The 21188-nt window shown below is 42.6% G+C and overlaps 1 protein-coding gene across 1 annotated transcript in view; it reads left to right on the top strand.

Moving 5' to 3' along the window:
- Positions 1-21188, top strand: part of DSTYK (dual serine/threonine and tyrosine protein kinase) — a 56900-nt gene that overhangs the window by 13447 nt on the left and 22265 nt on the right. Inside the window, exon 2 of the mRNA XM_006094827.3 lies at positions 10176-10534. Within this exon, the coding sequence (XP_006094889.1) occupies positions 10176-10534 (359 nt within the window). The remainder of the gene's footprint in view (positions 1-10175; positions 10535-21188) is intronic.

Raw genomic sequence — 21188 nt, 5'->3', positions numbered from 1 at the left:
CTCTTTGCTCTTTGGTTGCACGCCGTTCTTCACTCGCTGCTCCTGCCTGGGACAGCCGGCTTCCCTCTGTTGCTTGGTGCCTACGTATGCAAATTAACTGCCATCTTTCTTGGCAGTTAATTTGCATATCGCCCTGATTAGCCAATGGGAAGCGTAGCGAAGGTACGGTCAATTACCCTTTTTGTCTTTTATTAGATAGGATTATAGATAGATAGATAGATAGATAGATGGCACTGAATCTCCCAATGCCAGCGACTCATCTAAAACTCCAGTTCTTCTTTTTTTTTTTTTTTAAATATATTTTATTGATTTTTTCCAGAGAGGAAGGGAGAGGGATAGAGAGTTAGAAACATCGATGAAAGAGAAACATCGACCAGCTGCCTCCTGCACACCTCCCACTGGGGATGTGCCCGCAACCAAGGTACATGCCCTTGACCGGAATCAAACCTGGGACCTTTCAGTCTGCAGGCCGATGCTCTATCCACTGAGCCAAACCAGTTTGGCAAAACTCCAGTTCTTCTACCACAGTATTAAAGCTCTAATTTGGTTTTTGGTTTCTTGAAGAAAAGACTTAAATATTAAAAAGGGGAGCTGGATACATTGTTTTGGATTCAGAAACCATATTTAAAGTATGAAGTTTGTTACTAGTAAATCTGTACCTTCCCTTCGAATTTACCCAAATTAGCCTAATTCTTCTCCATTCTTGACACTTCCCAATATCTGTCCCCACCCCACACTCCAAATGAAAATTTCCATCCAGTCGATTAATTTTTTGTGGGGAGGTGTTCTAAGATTTCACTGATAATCCTGTTCCTGTTATATCACCAGATGTAGCATCTACTTGGTCTACTTGACAACTGCCATCTGCCTCAGTGGTGGTTATTATAGTTATCATGCCTTCTGTATCTCTTAGTTATCTTGCCTTCTGTATCTCTTAGCTATCAAGCCTTCTGTATCTCTTAGTTATCATGCCTTCTGTATCTCTTAGTTATTATTCCTTCTGTATCTCTTAGTAGGTATTGAGTGTTAAGGAAGAGCTCTCCTTTTCCTTTGTTTATCTATTTATATCAGTCTGCACTTGAGAGTTTTTTCAATGGATTTTAATCTGTAATCATTAAAAATTTTTTTAAGCTTACATTGTTCTCTGTGAGCCCCGTTTGAGCTGGCTCCTGCGATCATTCTTACTGGTTACTAGTTATGAGATGCTGCCTTCCAAATGACAGAAACTAAGCCCTTGGGGAAGCATGGGGTCCTTCTTCGAGGAGCGCTTCCATCTCTGCATCTTGTAAATCCAGCCTCAGCTGCCAGCTGCCTTTGTGCTCCCTCTGCAGCATGCCCCGCCTCAGGAGCAGTTTCACCCAGAAAGGAGCTTGTCAGCAGGCTGCTGGGTGCGTCTCTTCATTTCTCATGGCTTCCAGAGGCTATCGAGCTGGGGGCAGAGGCGCGTTCTCCTCCCTCGTGCCAGGACAGCCTGTTTCTTTAAAACTATCAGAGATGCCCATCAGGTAGGAGGACTTCAGTGACATTTCTACCAGCTTGACTTTTCAGCTTTCAATACAAGCTTGAATTCTTGAGTACATTTCAATCTCTAATCTCTAAAAACCATCCCTGTCAACCAAAATATCTTGTACTGCTTGGTCCTGAAGTTTCTGAAACCCAGACTACCTACGCATGTGTTTTCCTTAAAGGGGGTGTTTACTCTTATTCAGAATCCTTTAAATTTAGCCGAAGGTCAGAGAGCTTGTTTGGGAATGATAAATGTTTCTTAGCAGAATTATTTTTCTCTCAGCTCCTGGGATTTTTGTAGCTCAATACTTTGAAGCTTGTAGGAGAATTGGTTGTAGTAGAAAGACTATAAGCTTCATTTCTCAACTTAGAATTTATCCTTTACTCTTGGCACATGCAATTAAGAAATAAAACATCACTAATTATTTGTGGAAATGTATATTTGTGTTACTGATTACTTCAGTGAATTATAAAATCCTTTATATTTTCATTCACTTTCAGAGAGGACTGTACGTTTAATGTTAAAAGTGAGGTAAAAAAAAACTTGACTGAAGGAGGAAATCCTTGCGGACCAGGAACAAAGATCGCAGTAGGAACTGTTGAGATCTGAATGAACTCTGAAGGCCCATGAGTTCAATAGTATGAGGCAAAGGCAGAGTCCCATTTCATTCACTTCATTGATTGCCTTCCTAGCTTGGCCATAGACTACAACTTACCCTGGCCTTCACTCACCTCTTGAATGTAATACTGATTAGGATGGAAAACTGGCAAGGAGAGTGGTAAACTCCATTGCCCTTACTCCAAAATAGTTTAAAGTACCTATTCTAATGGGCAGTAGAGACATAAAAGGCCATTAGTATTCCTTCTCTCCAGTTCTTTCTTTTTGGAATAGTCTTACCCTCAAACCCAAAGGATAATACACACCAACTGGTAAGAGGAGCATTAAAATTTTTCTGAAAAGCACCTACTCTTATAGGAAAAAGACTCTAATGACCTTAGGATAACAATAATTTCTAAAAAATGTACACCAGCTAATAGTAATACTGTGTTTTCCCCCCAAGCTTTATTTCTGGTTTTGGGCAATTTTCGTAGTGACTGTCCGTCTGCTTTAAATTGGGTTCGGGGCAGTTCTGTCAGTCTGCTTACATTGGGGTTCTACGGTTACTAAGTTGTGTTTTATGCAGATTGGGAAAACGTGGTAGAGGGTGTAGGGGAGGAAATATCTATTCTGTTAGGGTCTCGAAGCTGGGCCTAAGACCTAAATTGATGTAGGACAGATTAACAGGAGAAAAGCATATGCATCTTATTAAGTTTTCCTTGTATTTGGGAGTCCTCACAAGAGAATGAAGACCCAAAGAAACGGAGTTGAACATTTACTGAATTGGATAAACAGAAGTAAATTTGAAAACATGACAAGACACAGGGGCTTGAGCTAGGGCAGTTAATGGTGGAAAAGTAGGAAGACAGAGGGTGGTTTAACAAGGCTTATTTGTACAGATTTTTCATGGCCTTGACTCCTGGTCCCTGGTGATAAGGATGTTGCTTTCCTTCTGGTATAAGGACATCTGCCAGATGGGGTTTTTATCTCCTGCTTTCAGGAAGAAAAAGGGGAGGTCAGAGCGCTCTTCTTAAACCTGCTGTGTGCCAAGTACCTTCAGTTCAAAATAATCCTTATGCCAAAGTAGCATATTTTGGGATGGCATATTCTGCCACTCTTCAGGGGTATTGTCTACTACTAAGTAATAACCTGGTAAAGTGGTTCAGAACCAGTCTCCCCGAATGTGGCACTTTGGCAAGTGAACTATTTTGAGCTGAAGACAATGAAGGTCCAACGACATAGAGCTTTTTTTTAACCTACCCCTTAACTGTCTAGAAGAATTTAAATAGAGGGCCTGGTCTATGAAGAGAACTATTACACTGTCAGCCACAAAGAGTATAGGTAGGTGTTGTGGTCTGGGGAAGCTTGGCAGGGACTGGAGATTGAAGTCCTCTCTGAGTTCCATTATCTCTGAATGGCCTGGCAAACATTTGCTTACAAAATTTTTGCTCTTCCCATCCTCCTAAAAATTGCCTTCCTGACCTTTGAAGTCCCAGACCTTATCTCAGTAAGGCAAATAAATCTCAATTGCTGACTGCCTGTGAGTCTCATATTCTTAGGGGGTCCTGTACTCATAGGCAATTACTCCTGTTAATGTGTCTTACACTAATTTGATTGTTAGACCAGCCAAAGAATCTAGAAGGATAGAAGGAAAAGTTTTCCTCCCCTACACTGGTCCCCTGAGACCTAGGTAGAGCTCCTGTACTGCCCTGTGTTCCACCTTTTATTTGCCTAGATACATGGAGAAACATGGGCTCTTTTAAAAATCTACACTAATAAAAGACAAAGATGCTAATTGACCATACCTTTGCTACACCCATCAGCCAGTCAGAAGAGTATGCAAATTAACCGAACAAAGATGGCCGTTAAATTTGCATACTGCAGGCGGTGTGGGACAGCACAATCCACCGCCCACCCAGCCACCATCCGGGCCTGCCGTCTGCGATCCAGCTCAGCATCCGGGCCTGCCATCTTCGACCCGGGGAGGCGGGGCAGGCACTGTGGGATCGGGCCTGCCATCTGCCACCTGGGGAGTGGGCCTAAGCCAGCAGGTGGTTATCTCCTGAGTGGTCCCAGACTCTGAGAGGGCACAGGTCGGGCTGAGGGACACCCCCCCACCCCCCGCCCGCCAGTGCACAAATTTTTGTGCACCGGGCCTCTAGTGTGTGTGTGTGTGTGTGTGTGTGTGTGTATTTTTTTATTTTATTGATTTTTTACAGAGAGGAAGGGAGAGGGATAGAGAGTTAGAAACATCGATGAGAGAGAAACATCGATCAACTGCCTCCTGCACACTCCCTACTGGGATGTGCCCGCAACCAAGGTACATGCCCTTGACCGGAATCGAACCTGGGACCCTTCAGTCCACAGGCCGCTCTATCCACTGAGCCAAACCGGTTAGGGCTGGGCTCTTTTTTTAAAGCTGTTTCCTATAAATGTTGACGATTATCTCTAAACTAGTGGCCCGGTGCACAAAATTCCTCAGCCCAGCCTGCATCCTCTCCCATCAGGGACCCCTTGGGGGATGTCCTAAACTGGCAGTCGGACATCCCTCTCGAAATCTGGGACCACTGGCTCCTAACCGCTCACCTGCCTGCCTGCCTGATTGCCCCTAACTGCCCTCCCCTGCTGGCCTGATCTTGCCCCTAACTGCTCTCCCCTGCCAGCCTGATCGCCCCTAACTGCCTCTGTCTGCCTGATCACCCCTAACTGCCCTCCCCTGCCAGCCTGATCTCACCCCCAACTGCTCTCCCCTGCCGGCCTGATCTCACCCCCAACTGCCCTCCCCTGCTGGCCTGATCGTCCCTAACTGCCTCTGCCTCTGCCTCTGGAAGGAAGTTGGACGCCCAGAAGATGGCCGGTTGACCCGGTCTAATTAGCATATTACCCTTTTATTAGTATAGATGGGGATAATATTCATTCTCTGGTAGAGTCAGGAACATTAAATGACATGAGGCAATTCAAGTTATGTACTTAGAAAGGGTACAGTAAATGTTACTATGGGAGGAAAAATAATTCCTCTACCCTTTTAGGTTCTTGGTGTAGACTCTTCCCCTTCCCCCTCATAATAAAGAGACATTAACAGGAGAAAAACAAACAGAAATTTGATAATATGCATACCTCCTGTATACATGGGAGAAGCTCAGGAAAAGTGAGTAATTCTGAAATGGTTCAAGTTACCACTTTAAATATCAGCTAGAGACAGATGTTGTTGGGGGTGGGTAGTTATGGGAGGTCACCAGGAAAAGGATGGTACACACGGGTAAGGTTGTTAACGCAGATCTAAGCTTTCCCTTCTTCATTGATAAGAGTGTCTAGAGATTTAGAGTCATCTTTTTTCTGCTACCGAGAGAAAGATACCCTTATGAAGGAGATTTCCCTTATAAATGTTTCTTACGAAAGGGTAACTTCTGCTCAGTTTTCAGAGCTTCACCTGAGTGGAGTCTGCTGTTTCTTAAAAATAACCAGCTTAAAATCAATCAACATGCCAGAGGCATTTTGGAGTGGTATATTTTGCTCCCCTTCATTATCTAAAACAAATGAACAAAATGGGTTGCTACTTTAGTTGCTCTTCTCATTCTGGTTTGAAAGCTTTGTTCAGAAGTACAGGTGACCCTCGAACAACGTCGGTGTGAACTGCTTGGGTCCACTTATACGTGCCTTTTTCCAATCGAACTGAGTGGGTCAGTTCAAACCCATGTTCAAGGGTCAACTGGCAGGTTGTTGGAGCCCCTATATTTTTTTGTTGACATTGTTCAAGGGCCAGCTCTAATCGAAATCAAGAAAATCTGTATTTATGAACTAGCTAGAGAAAAATAAGCCTTAGCTTGCACTTGAATTTGAGTTGACTTTTCCTGCAGCAGAGTTGGCAGGGTTAATGTGCTCCAGCTGGGAAGCCCTACCGTTGCCTTCTGGCAGCCCATATGCAGATGCTGTTATATTAATTACAAAGAAAACCCGATTAGCTCTGAAGTCCTTTAACTGTCAGTGGGGCAGCTGCTCCACCTCTGAAGAAGGTTTTCTTCCTTCCTCCTCCTGTCAGTCTACAGTTTCTCATCTTCTTTAGCGAACTGCTAGCACTGCACTGTAGGTCCTCAGAGCCCCTGGCTAGTTCAGTCATGTTTTTTGATCTGCAGTTTCAGTAGTAGCCCAGGGAGAGCGTGCATAATTAAATTCACATATAACTTAGAGTAAAAACAACCAGACCAACCACCCATTCCCTCAGTTATGTTTCCTCCGACAGTTAAAACCTGATGGAATCCTGGAATTTAGGACTGGAAAGGATGTTAAAGATGATTTAATCCAGCTGTTCTCAACCTGTGGGTCGCGACCCCTTTGGCTGTCGAACGACCCTTTCACAGGGGTCGCCTAAGACCATCCTGCATATCAGATATTTACATTACGATTCATAACAGTAGCAACATTACAGTTATGAAGTAGCAACGAAAATAATTTTATGGTTGGGTCACAACATGAGGAACTGTTTTAAAGGGCCAGAAGGTTGAGAACCACTGAAATCCCTTAGTTCAGAGATGAGAAATCCAAGGCTGAGACAAAGCAAGTGAGTTGTCAAGGTCACAGAGCTAATCAGCGGTGAAGCCGGGGACCAGGATATCTCCCTTCTCTAGTGCTGTTTCCAATTCGATGCTGCGCTCCTCCTCACAGAACCATGAACCATTTGCTGAGAGAATCAAGGAGTGAAACAGTCTAGTTTCACCTTCACTTCTCTCCACGCCCTTGTTCAAATCTTGTAGACACGTTGGAGATCAATAAAAAAGTTAAAGATTGCTCTAGCTCAGTGGATGGAGCATCGGTCTGTGGACTGAAAGGTCTCAGGTTCGATTCTGGTCAAGGGCACATCTCCAGGTTGTGGTCTTGATCCCCGGTGGGGGCAGGGTGTGCAGGAGGCAGCCAATCAATGATTCTCTCTCATCGATGTTTCTCTCTCTCTCCCCTCCCTTCCTCTCTGAAAGCAATAAAAAAATATAAACAAAAAAGTTAAAAATTTGTAGGAGAAGCAAAGGGCTTGGATAATGAGATATTGAAAAACCAATGGTAATATCCATATAAGAGCTTTCTTCAGTGAAAATGATTGCACATAGAACCCTAGTTGTGCATGGAAACAAAAATTAAAACTAGTTTCAGTGTCGGCCCTTGGTCCATTGCACTGGTCTATGGCTATTTGACACCAGTGGTACTATTTGTAGTGACTGTTTTTGTCACTACAGAGGTGTGTTTGTGTGTGCGTGGTGATTTGGGTCAGATGAATAATGGGGTGTGTGCTGTGGTTTTTGGCTCACGTAGAGCATGTTTTACTGGCTTTCCTATAGCTGACAGTGTCTCAGAGATGTTGAGATCTCTCCCTATGGTGCTGAAAATGCTTAGTTGATTTTCATTATCTACTAGAGGCCCGGTGCACAACATTCTTGCAGTTGGGGGTGGGGAGGAGTCCCTCCGCCAAGCCTGTGCCCTGTCGCAGTCCGGGATCCCTTGGGGGATGTCTGACTGCTGGCTTAGGCCGGCTCCCCCGAGGGGTACTTAGTGCTGCCATGGGGGCGGGAGAGGCTCCCGCCACCCCTGCTGCGTTTGCCAGCCGAGGGCCCTGCTTCTGGCTGAGCTGTGCTCCCCCTGTGGGAGCGCACTGACCACTAGGGGGCAGCTCCTGCATTGATCGCCTGCCCCCTGGTGGTCAGTGCGTGTCATAGCGACGGTCATTCTGCTGTTTGGTCAATTTGCATATTAACCTTTTATTATATAGGATTACCCACTCTCCTAGCTGCAGCAATAACAAATCTCATTCAGGTTTTTATTATGTACCAACTTTTGTTTTAGGAGTTATGAAGTTTGTCAGAATGAATTGACACCTATCTGAGGATCTGAGGAGGACTGAGAAGAGAGGAAAGGTAGGAAGCGTAGATGAGAGTGAATCTAGTTGGACTTCTCACTGCTCAGGCGGAGAGTTCGGTAGTTAAATGAATTCTGCAAGGTGATTGGGGAGAATCTGTTCTGTTGTCCATGTTTTTAGGAATGTTAGTTGCTCCTAAGTGATTCATCATGGTACTGGACTTTCCTGAGTCTTTAGCAGAATACTTACAGCTTTTTGTAAACAATTCTCCACAATAAATGGGTTCTTGCACAGAGTGAACAAAGGTGTAACTTAAAGTACTTACTATGTTTTTGTCGTTGTGTTGGGTGTTCCGCTAATTATAAACAAGATAACTAGAGTAGACTGTGACAAGTGTTTAGCTGTGAACAAGATATGCAGGCACTCAGGACAAGTCCATTGCTGTGTGCTAAGTGGTCATACAAGAAGTTGGCTGTGTCCCATTGCTTTTGATGGTAGTTCAAAGTTAGACCAGTGGTCTGGTGTTTTATTCTTGCGTTTAGTAAATCCTTACACAGAATTAGGCCCTCATTTACTCTCTTTGCTTTTTCAAAGGACCCGTCTCTTCCCTAGAAGCACAGACTTCCTTGCTTTAGCTTTGCTGACGTGCATGTGCAGCCAGGTGGTGTGCTTGCAGACAGACCTGAAGGGAAGGGCTCCCTGAAATGCACACGGGGGTCTGGGTGAAAGTGGGCCCCTGTAAACCTTTTGGTGGTGCCATTTGTGGAAGAGAAGGAGGTTTAAGGTTTAAGTATGTGGCAGGATAGGTACACCCTAAAGTAGACCAACCTCTTCAATGAGTCTGGGCTCTCTTGCTTCATGTATAGGAACAAATAAACAATGTATGGAAGGTTTACAGCTCGTGGTTAAGTGACTAAAGGGAATACTGTTTGTTGGTGCCACCGCAAATTTCAATTAAGATGTATGTCAGATCAGCCTTCTTACAGCCTAAGAACCATGTGTCTGTGCCCTTCCGAACAAACTCAAGGGTTGCCTGAATCATAGAGATAGGCAGGCACTGGCACTGGACAAGTGGGGGAACGATGGAGTTCAGAATCTGAGTTTCAGTCAACTGACTTCTGGTTCCTTACCTCAAACAGGGGACTTCATGCTTTAGGAAGTCTTTTGTTCTGTCTTGAACACTATTGGACTTGTTTGTGGAAGCGTGGTTGTCTTGAAAGAATGTTTTTTAAATAAATCACATCTCTTCCTAGATTTGCTTGGATCCTAACAGGCAGTTCTTTCCCTTTCCATACAAGGGAATGTGATTTGATTAGGAGATATCGATCTTAATTGAGTACCTGATGCTTTCAGAAAACAGATGACTTGGCAACTGGGGTGCTATCTCCAGCTCTCAGAGAGATGAGCCAGAAAAGATCCTAGAGCTTATCTAAACATATGTAACTTTTTATTTCAATATGTGTGTATTTAGAGAGTCCCATACATTTAGTTATAAAATATGTCATCAAAGAGGAAAATAACAAGCTAAAACTTCACATGGTAGCGACATTTAAAAAGGTCGAATATGTTCAAGTATTAGATCTTCTGTCCTAAGGAAGGTTTTCATTTTAACATATTCAGGTGTGATTTCTCCTTGGACTCACATCCCAGTTAATGGCTTTGTCAATTTAATGTTCTTGTGATTGTGACTGAGTCCTTGTAAACTCCTTAGGCGAGTGGTCGGCAAACTGTGGCTCGCGAGCCACATGCGGTTCTTTGGCCCCTTGAGTGTGGCTCTTCCTAAGCCTTAGGAGTACCCTAATTAAGTTAATAACAGTGTACCTACCTATATAGTTTAAGTTTAAAAAATTTGGCTCTCAAAAGAAATTTCAATCGTTGTACTGTTGATATTTGGCTCTGTTGACTAATGAGTTTGCCGACCACTGCCTTAGGCTGTCACTTCCCTGGATGGAGAAGGAGGGGGGAGGGTAGATCAGGTCACTGCTACCTTTCTGGATAGAAACAACTGCTTTGGGGACGAGCCAGGGAGGGGAATTCTGTTTGATATTTGAGGAGCCTTTTCTGACTGGGATGTTTTCCTGATGTCTCCTTCAACCAAGAGCTTCCTAGGAATTTTTTCTCTAGGACCCTGGCATCCCAATGGGGTCTCTGTATGAATCTCTCTCTACCCCTCCTCACTCTTCTCTCTGTCCTCCTTTCTCCTTCTCCACCCTCCCCTTCCCCAACCAGGCCAGCTGAGCTGCATTTCCTTCCCACCTAAGGAAGAGAAGTACCTCCAGCAGATTGTGGACTGCCTCCCCTGCATCTTGATCCTCGGCCAGGATTGTAATGTCAAGTGCCAGCTATTGAACCTGCTATTGGGGGTGCAGGTGCTTCCTACCACCAAGCTGGGCAGTGAGGAGAGCTGTAAGCTTCGGCGCCTCCGCTTCACCTATGGGACTCAGACTCGGGTCAGCCACACTCCCGTTGCTCACCAGGGCGCCTGGGAGACCATCCCTGAGGAGGACCTGGAGGTCCAAGAGGACAGTGAGGATGCTGCCCATGTGTTAGCCGAACTGGAGGTGACGATGCAGCATGCTCTCTTACAGGTACCAATCTCATACTTATACAACTGTATATACATATACCAACTTTTCTTGTATTTGAACTTTCTCAGAGGCAGTATATACCCTCGGCTCTGAACATCAGCTGATGGAGTTAAAGGAACATAGTCTAGGAAGTTGAAAACACACAAGGTTGTAGCAGTGCCCATCCCTGCCTCTGCTGCTGTGCTGCAAGGCCCTAAGCAATTGGCTTGTCTCCTTGCCTCCTGTCTCCCTTTCTGAAATAGAAGGAATGTGCCCTGGCTGGTTTGGCTCAGTGGGTAGAGAGTCGGCCTGCAGACTGAAGGGTTGGAGTTTGATTCCAGGCAAGGGCACATGCTTGGGTTGTGGGCTCGATCTCCAGTGTGGGGTGTGCAGGAGGCAGCCGATCAGTGATTCTCTTTCATCATTGATGTTTCCATCGCTCTCTCCCTCTTCCTTTCTCTCTGAAATCAATAAAAATATATTTAAATAAAATAAAATAGAAGGAATGTGATACTTGCATCTCGCCATGCTTTTACAGAATGATTATGTTCAAGGGTAGAAATCCTTTTTTCTTTCTTAACAGGAAGGTGTTCTAGGATTATCTCTAGCCATTCCTTTCTAAAAGGAACAATAAGATGATGGATAATTAATGTTGTTTTTTAAAATATATGTATCTCTTAATTGATGTTGAGAGAGAGAGAGAGAGAGAGAGAGAGAGAAAGAGAAAGAGAGGGAGGAGAAACATTGATGTGAGAGTGAACCATTGATTGGCTGCCTCCTGCACACCCCCCACTGGGGAATAAGTCGGCAACTGGAGCATGTGCCCTGACTGGCAATCTTTTGGTGCCTGGGACGACATCCATCCAACTGAGCCACACTGGCTAGGGCATGCGCTTATTAGAGTTGAGACAAGTGAATAATTTTGTATTTCCTTAGGCTTAGCCATTATTTGCTAAGTGGGACAGATCATGTTTCCTACTTTTTATTTTTATTTTTTATTTTTTATTTTTTTTTTAATATATTTTATTTATGATTTTTTTACAGAGAGGAAGGGAGAGAGACAGAGAGCTAGAAACATCGATGAGAGAGAAACATCGATCAGCCGCCTCCTGCACATCTCCCACTGGGGATGTGCCCGCAACCCAGGTACATGCCCTTGACCGGAATCGAACCTGGGACCTTTCAGTCCGCAGGCCAACGCTCTATCCACTGAGCCAAACTGGTTTCGGCTGTTTCCTACTTTTTAAAAAAATATGTTTTTATTGATTTTTAGAGAGAGAGGAAGGGAAAGGGGGAGAGAGATAGAAACATCAATGATGAGAGAAAAACATCATCGATCAGCTGCTTTCTGCACACCCCCCACTGGGGATCGAGCCCACAACCCAGGCTTGTCCCTGGCTGGGAATTGAACCAGTGACCTCTTGGTTCATGGGTAGATGCTCAACCACTGAGCAACACTGGCCAGGCATGTTTCCTACTTTCTAAGGAATTTTGGGAATGTGAAGACAATTTTGGGAATGTGAAGACAGGTCTGGCTTAATGTTATGAGATCTGGAGAATATCACTCGCAAAGAGAGCACAGGTCTTATGGCATATCCTAAGAGATCATATCGCCTGTCTGGTGTTGCTGTCTCCACTTAGGAAGGACTTGTCTCTTGTGCTAGGCTTCCTTTCCTCCTGTATAGCTGGGATTGGGCTATTTGAGTAGACTGAATGGGGATGGACAAAGCGTGTGACTATGCCAGGGGTCAGGAGTGGGTAGGAATACAAGGATGCAGATACTCTCAGCATAGAGAGTCCATCACCTTGGTTAGTTGTGCTAGGAAGGACGGGCTAGCTTGGCAGGACTAGAAGAGTGGTTTCTTTCTTCTAATACATTTTTATTGATTTCAGAGATGAAGGGAGAGAGAGATAGAAACATCAATGATGAGAATCATTGGCTGCCTCCTGCACACCCAACATGGGGGATGAAGCCTGCAACCTGGGCATGTGCCCTTGACCGGAATCAAACCTGGGACCCTTCAGTCTGCAGGCCAAAGCTCTAAACCAGTGATGGCAAACCTTTTGAGCTTGGCGTGTCAGCATTTTGAAAAACCCTAACTTAACTCTGGTGCCGTGTCACATATAGAATTTTTTTGATATTTGCAACCATAGTAAAACAGAGATTTATATTTTTGATATTTATTTTATATATTTAAATGCCATTTAACAAAGAAAAAAAAAATGAGTTCGCGTGTCACCTCTGACACGCTGACACGCGTGTCATAGGTTCGCCATCACTGCTCTAAACACTGAGCCAAACCAGCTAGGGCGGTTTCTTTTTTCTTATAACGTCTTCACCTACTCTTGTTCTATAAGGCTTGATCTCCCAGTCAATGAATGAGTCCTTTGGTTGTAGCATGATCAGTGACATTCTAGAAATAGAAACTCATTTCCTTCCAGAGTCCAGGTTTATTTTATCTTGATAAAAGCTAGAGGGGACTATGTATATAGGGCAGCATTTTCTCTCAGGTCAGTTTCAGTGGTGACTTTCCTGTTTTCACACCTTGAGCTTGCATTTCTCAGCTCAGGGACGCTGTGAGAGTTCTTAGATAACTCTGTGAGTAATTTTTGCATATTGACTGAGGCTCCTCAGTTGACCCATGAGCTTCTTCACAGGCATAAATATTTGATCCATAATAATCTGTCTATAGTATACTGCCCTGGTCTGGTTCCTTGCAGTTTTCAGCAGCTCAGTGGTTTTTATACTTTTTTAGATTTTAATTCACTGTAAGAAATAACATTTTATAACAGGACCCAGTACATACATACACATATACTTTGAAATAAAGTTTCAGGAACCAATACTTTTACTTCTTGCAAAACACACTGATATTTTTCTTTCTATTCTATTTGACTTCATTTTGAAAAATGATGATAGCAACCACTAAATTGTTGCTATGACCTCATACATTGTGACCTGCAGCTTAAGAACACGGGTAAATGGGTGAAATGACTGCCTGCTCTGCGTTGGGTAGTGATTTTTCCTGTTATTGCCTTTTAAAAACAGTCTTGGAATGTGAGCAAAGCCATCGCAGGAGAGGCAAATGATTTTATTTCTTTGTACCCCATCATTTTATTGGTTTCAATTTTTAAATATTTATTTCTTTTATTGGTTTTCATTTTTAACGCTCATTTCACTTTTGTTCTATGAATTGAGGGGATGCAAGGAGGGAAAGTGAGAGCCTTCCCCCAAGAGCCTGGCTGAGCGCCTAGCTTACTGGTGAGAGTGGTGCTTGCTCCTGATCTTGCTAAGCACTCAGACTGAGATGACACCTGAGGAGGCTACCTAGTTGGGGAGTTGAGATACCAAACCAGCTTTCTCTTCACACAGTTGAAATATATATTCTTTCTTGAGGAATATTCTTCTTTTTTTTGAGGAATTCACAAGCCTGTGTTTCTGTTTCATGTGGTTTCTGAGGCTTCCTTAGCCAATGTTTCTCCGGATCTGCTTTATTCACTAATGGTTTTGATGTAGAAATAGCAACGGACCCCAACGGTTCCAAGTTTGATCCCTTTGATGCTGAGCCTCACAGGGGCAGCCTTTGTGGAGCGCAGGCCCTGCCCTGTCTCTACAGTCAGGCTCCTGTCTCCATGAAGCCCATCAGCCATGCTCAGCTCACTGCTGGGAGCATTTCACAGCCACCTTGAAGATTTTTCATGCCAGTGAGAAAGATCTTTTTGTTTAGCTCTCTTTTTATTTAGGACCAGTGAGTTAGCTCTAAACAGCCCTTCCATTTGGTGTATAAAAGGGGTGGTGAAGAAAGGAAACATTTAGCTAAAGGAAACCAAGATTGAATTAGGGGAAATGGATGTTCATTTGCAACTGTCAGATTGTCAAGGCAGAATTTTCCCCTGCCCTCTTATACAATGGTCATTCTTCTAATCTGTTACTTTAAAGTCTTCATAAATTAGTCATTTTCAGTTTTTCTAGAAATAGGCCAACTCACATGAACCCATAGTGCTGTGTTCCCAGCTTGTTAGTTCTGGTCCCCGGAGATTCTTGGTTCCTAATTCAGTAGTCAAGCCATTAGTTTCTAAAACCTTGTTTAGTGTTAAATTTAAAGCAGCATTTTCCAATTGGCAACACATTTCACCATTCTCCATACGCGCTAGTTCTGTCTTTGTGGACATACTTCCCCTTCCGCACCCTCACCCCTTTCTTTGCATACATCCATACCCACCTCCTTTTCTCTGTTCTTCCTCTTATAAGTCCAGTGGAACACAGTTGTCTGCCTCAGAGTTGTCTCAGTCTGATGTGGGGTGTGTCTGTGTATTTCTTTCCTGTGAACATCTGTAAGAAAGGAATGAAAAGAAGCAGAGAAGATTAAGTTTACTAAGCTTAAACTGAGATCCTGCTTTCCAGCAGCGTTGTTTTCTTTACCGTGGCAGGTCCGTAGCTCTCGGTTGTTCTGTGCTTATCAGTAGCCTGTTTGTCCCCACCGGGTGTTTTCTGGCCCTTGGGAAAAATGTACGTGTCACCTGGCAGCCAGGCTGCCACACGCTGCCATGGTTTTTGGCTCATAGTGATGTCTGATAGGGAACTGAAGTAGGTTGATGTTTCCAGAAAAGGTATAACTTGCAAATAACTTTTTTTTTAAAATTATTTTTAACTCGAACCAGTTGGAGTAGTAAAGTTTTCTGTAACCCTCAATCAATAGATTTCAATGGAAATGTTCTTTTCAAAATTTTATAGACATTGATATTTTTAATTTCTCAGCAGTTAACACTTTCACAAACCAAATTTATTATAAAGGATCTTACTTAAAATAATAAACGTTTATGTACAGTTTTAATTCCAAAATTTACGGAAAATTATTTGTTGCTAGAAAGTTAGCTTCTCTTAATTTTTGTCTAGTTATTGTCATTTAATATGGCACCTTTTAGAACTAAATTTGTTGTGTGTTGCTTACTTTTAGTTAGATAATGAAGTTGGGATAACAGATATAAGAGAAAAAATAATGATATTCAAGAGATATTAAAATAAAGAAACCATGATTTTTGTGGGGCAATAAGAAAGGGGAACTAAAATATATGTTAATAAAGGATATGGGAGGTTCAGGCAAGTCATTAATTATAAATTCCTTCTGACAATAACCCTGTATTCTTCGAATTTAACATCTCTCTTGCCTTTCCCCTAACACACACTAACATACATGGTGGAATGTAACCATCCTCTGTACATGTTTTTTTGCCAAGAAACCTGGGAATACTTATAGGTTAACTTACCTTTTAAGGATATGTGTGGTTTAAAGGCAAGTTTAAAAAAAAATCCTTATGCTCATGAGAGAAGACTTGATATCTCTTAGGAACAGCTTGAAGTTGAGGCTATTTTCTCAATTCACCACCAGTGATTAATTTTTAGCCTTCCAAGGTTAGCTCTTGGGGAGGAAATCTGGCTGCGATTATAATCGTAACCTTCCTCTTTTGTCTTCTCCCTTTTCTAGGATCCTGCCTCTTTCCTACATCAAATGACTTCCCTCTCTGTTTTCACTGTCTCAGCTCTGCTGTCTCAGATCCCTTTGAGTAGAGGATGATGGGGTAGGGGGTCTTCCCTAATTCAGAGACACAGGTTGAAAGTACTGTCAACATGCAAAACTGTTGTTGGGACTATGAACTTATTTTCTTTGGTGATTTCTCACCCAGTCCTTGGAGAGTTGTTTCATAGCTGGGCCTTTACTTTGCAGCAAACATATACTTAACATAGAACACAAGGATTGTCAGGAACCCTGAAATCATCTTGTCCAATCTTTGTTCTTTCAGAACGTCCCTAACAGTTCCTGACATACGGTGGACCTTCAGTTACTATTTAACCATGGTCTTTATAGTTGAATGGACCTGGGTTTACATCCTGGCTTCGTTACTTAACTGACTGTCCCCTCATTTGTAAGATGGGGTACTTATCCATATCTTTTAGGACTGGGGTGAGGCTTAAATGAGAGAGTGTTTGTAAAGCACCCAGCACAGGGTCTGGCACATAGTAAGCCAGTTCCCTCCTCCCTTTGTATGAATGAATCTGTGTCCTTGAGAAGAAGATTCCTGCCTCTCTGTCACCCACCTGAGAACCATCCACATTGGGACTCCTTCATTTTGTCAAACCTAAGTCCTCCTGGTCCCCATGTACTTATGGTTATTATCCTGCTCTAATTAGAGACAAAGTTCTTCATAACTCACTGTGAGTTCTTTTGTAATAAAATGAAGTAAGAGAAATGTTATAAAAAGGTAAATAATACAACAGTTAAAGTCATAAAGTTAAAAGGTAAAGTCTTCCCTTCCTCCTTCTTCTCCATTGTCCTGTTTCCTTTCTCTCTCTCTCTCTCCCTCTCTCTCTCTCCCCCTCCCCCTCCTCGAGTCTAGTAAGTGGTAAGACACCAAAGCTTCAGATTCCTGCTTTATGTGTATCTGTGGTAGAATGCATAGTATCTGTTTAGTACATTCTTGTCACCTTGTCTGTTTACCTGATTCATACAAGTATGCAACATAGAGAAGCTCCCATCCTTAGGGCTTCGTGCTTATCAGCTGAGATGCAGAGCCCCTGTTTTGGGGTGTTTGGGATTGTAAATATATTTCCACTGTTAGCATGATGCTTTCTGTGGCTAGTTTAGGGCTTTGGTTGGGATTGTGATTTTTGGCATCTGAGTTAACCACACTGATACTTTTACTAGGTAGGAGATGAACTTGTATCCATTCCATGCTGGCTGCTGGATAAGGCTCTGGGTTGGCTTCAGACTCGTTCCAGTTGCTTATGGGGCAGGCATGTTATAGCCCAGAAACTGCAGTTACAGCTCCCCTTGGAGAGTATTTGTACCAATAAGAGTCAAGGTATTTTCTACAATGTAACAAGAATAGGTATTTTCCTTAATATGTAAATAAATTTAAGAGTGATAGTGAGTTCAGGGAGCTATATGAAAATGTAGAAGAATCAACCCTGTGTAAAAACAAACAGGAAGAACCTTTCAACCGCCCTGTGAGACTGGCCTGGGAGAAGAATTGACAGTAAAAATAGGGAGAATATGGAGGCAGGGAGGAGGTCGAGCTGTGTCCATTGTTGAGCGAGGGCAGGACAATTATATCTTTGTGTACTTCTCTTCTTGTGATGTAAACCTGAGCTTTCAGGACTGTAGAAAAAGCAAAGACAGCTTTATCCTTCCTGTCTTCTGTCTGAACCATCAGTTAGCATAGTCCTCCTTAGCTATAACGGAGTGCTGGTACTGTGCCCGGAACAGGTAAGGAGTTCTCGTCAGTGAGAGAGCCAGCATTCTCAGGGAGCGGCCAGGCTTCTTTGGTGGCTGATTTCTTCTTGGCATTTAAGATTGTGTCATTTATATCAAAAATAAAACCCAAGAGGTGAGTTCTGGTGTCTGCAGGGTAGCAATCTCCTCTCTATTACCTTCTCTTAATCTTGCCAAGAAAATTGATGGTAACATCAACTTCTGTAGATTCCATAGATTTGTACGGAATGCATTCCACAAAAGAAGCTTCTTTAGGAATTTACTGTGACTTAAAATGGAATTATGGGATATTCTCATGCTTCCCTGAGATTCTTATTCCTTCATGGAGTTAGGAGCAAAATGCTTACTGCTTCATCCTTGGAGAAGAGGCAAACAGCAATTCCAGATAAATATATAGGATGTGGATTGAAAGATAGAAAGTTTTACTCCTGGTATTGAAAGTGATTTGAACAAGTAGGAAAGGCATCATTTATTTATCCATCTACTTCACATTTATTTATTGTATACTTATGAAGGCCAGGCACTGTTCTAGGTGCTGGGAGGTCAGGTTCTGGTTCATCCTTTTTTTTTTTTCCTCCCTGTCTCCAGGAGACAGTGCTGGCTTCCTTTTTGTTTATAACTGTCAGGCATGAGTCATCCCTTCACCATCAGTATTGCAGAATCACATCGCATTCCAGTCTCATTTGTACTGCTGGCAGGAGCTCAGCCAGCAGCTCTTGCCTGTCCTCTAGAAGTTAGGCTAGTCAGAACAGTGAGATCACCGCAGGAGTTTATTAACTGAGGAATGGGGAAGAGAGAGCATGGTACTTGTTTTCTATCCTTTTTTTTTTTAGTACAAGAAATACTTAGGAGTGGAAAATGTCTTTCTAGGTGCCATTGTATCAGGCAGTACCTACCATTAGAAAACCTTGAATCCATTTTAAAAAATGAATTTGCAGCTCTGAGCAAATAAAGTCAGCTATGTCTTAGAAAGGGTATTGCTTCTACAAATGGACTTGAGCTTTGGCTCATGGTTCTGTTGCACACGAAGTGGCCCTATGAGGAAAACCTGGAAATTTATTTTAGAATTTTAAGAAAATCCATCAAATAAACAAGCAAACAAAAATCTTCCTGAAATTTTTCTAAAGAACACTTATTTGGTTTGACTATTTAGGCTTTCTTCTGTAATACTCCCGTAATAAGTTTGATTGACTTATATCTTTAAAATATGTATATTTACGACAGCTTTGAAATTTGAAAATAAATTTTTTAGAGCATTTTCACTTATAATTCTCTACCATACTTTCATTTCTTGGGATTTTCATCTAGTCTTTTTCTAATTATTATATGCAATTATAATGTTGGCATTTAGGTAGCTGTATGTTAAACTCTAAACCTTAGAAGCTCTTACCCTTTTTTTGAATATGCCTCATGAAGTGTGGCAGTGACTCAGGGAACTGAAGGAGGGTTTGATTGTTTTTGTTTGTTTGTTTTAATATATTTTTATTGATTTCAGAGAGTAAGCGAGAGGGGGAGAGAGAGAGAGATTGAAACATCAATGATGAGAGAATCATTGATCAACTGTTTTGTGCACGCCCCCTACTGGGGATTGAGCCCGCAATCTGGGTATGTGCCCTTGACTGGAATCAAACCTGGGACCCTTCAGTCCGCAGGCCGATGCTCTATTCACTTAGCCAAACCGGCTAGGGCAAGGAGGGTTTGTTTTGAACATGAGTGTGAATGTCAGACTAACCTTCCAATCAGAAAACATTCAGTGCAATTTGAGGCACAGATGAATCAGCAGATTTTTTCTTGGCCTAGGCTTGGATGGCAAACAGATGGATTTATGATGTGTTTGCTCAAATACAAATGGTGAGATGCTAAAAGCACTTTTCGCTTTAGGGGGCTCAAAGTGGCCAGCCAAGTGACACTGATGTGACCCACCTTAGGGTAAAATTTACTAGCACTTTGTTGGGGAAGGTGAGACCTTTGTGCTTTACTGGGAATGGGAGACTTCTCTTTTTCTCCCTCCCTCCCCCCCACCCCCTCCTCTCTCTCACACACACACACAAACACACACACACAGAGCATGAGAAACAATAAGCTGGCATTTCTTAGTCCTTTCTTACTTATGTAGAGAAGGAGATCAAAAAGGAAGAGGGCCTAGGTTTTGATTTTTAAAAATATTTAATCAGAAATACATATTGCTGAAATAAGGTAAGGAATGAAAACAGAACATTAATCTGAAAGAAAATAAACAAATTGTGTATCTTTTAGATTTCAAATAAAGTACAATTTCAGCATCTGACAATTGTTAAGGAGACAGACTTGGGCAGATTTGTTGTTGAGTTCTTTTATAACTGTAAAATGTGCTAGAATTCAGTGGAGGATTGATTTTTGAGCTTGTGGACCCCCCTGAAGACATCAGGAGTTGTTGTGCCTAAATGGTGATACAGGCGTGAGTCTCCTGGTCAACCCTTAGGTCTGGAATGCCAGGCAATGTAGACAATTTCAGAGCTATAGAGGAGCAGCAATGCAGTGGATGGAAATATATGCTCCGAAGTGCCTCAAGATCCTCAGGGAAGAAGGAAAACACAAAGCAGAAACTGTTGGCTAGGAAAAGAACCTGTAGAAGGTTTGTTCCTAAACCAAAGTCACTTTAGGAACTTGGGTATATCAATTATGTTTGGGTTGAGTCATAGGTAAAAGACAATCAGAAAAGCAGGAACTAGTTTACATAAGACACAGGTTAAGTTTTTTTTCTTCACATAAAAGAAGTCTGGAGCTAGGCAGTTCAGGGCTTGTGTGGCAGCTCTGTGGTCATCAGGTTTCCACACGACCTATTTCTTTTCGTTTCGTCATCCTTAACTCTGGCTTCCACAGAGGTTTGCCTTACAGCTACCGTATGACCATCGCTGTGCTGCCAGGTATGAAGGGCAAGGCCAAAGGGCATACTTCTTGGTAGGATCATAGAATCATATCCCCTCTGAAGAGCTTTCCTGGAAGCCCCGCATACTTAATTGGCCACCCCTGTCCGTAGAGGACATTGCCTTTCCAAATCTTGAGAAAAAAGGTATTTTCAAGACTCAGGTGGCTAAGATTTTGGGATACCTGTAGACTCTCAGAATAGAACAGTAATAATATTGGGCAAACCTGGCTTTTAGGTTGCTGTTGCTTGATTGGTTCAACAATATTGAGGGCTTACCCTGTGCTAGACACTGGAGTTATAATCATGAACAAGATGGACATGGTCGCTGTCCTTAGAGTTTATTGGCTAATGGGAAAAATGTGTTTTAAATAAATAAATTCTAAATGTGTTGAACATTAAGAAAAGGAGAGGTAGAGAGTGCTTGGGATTATGTAATAGGAAAGAATATAAGGGTACGACATGACATACACATCAAGATTAAAGGATGCTCGGGTGT

This window comes from Myotis lucifugus, unplaced genomic scaffold (assembly GCF_000147115.1).
Source record: "Myotis lucifugus unplaced genomic scaffold, Myoluc2.0 scaffold_145, whole genome shotgun sequence".
Lineage (NCBI taxonomy): Eukaryota > Metazoa > Chordata > Mammalia > Chiroptera > Vespertilionidae > Myotis > Myotis lucifugus.
The sequence above is the reverse complement of the archived record's forward strand: the minus strand, read 5'-3'. Positions and strand labels throughout refer to the sequence as shown.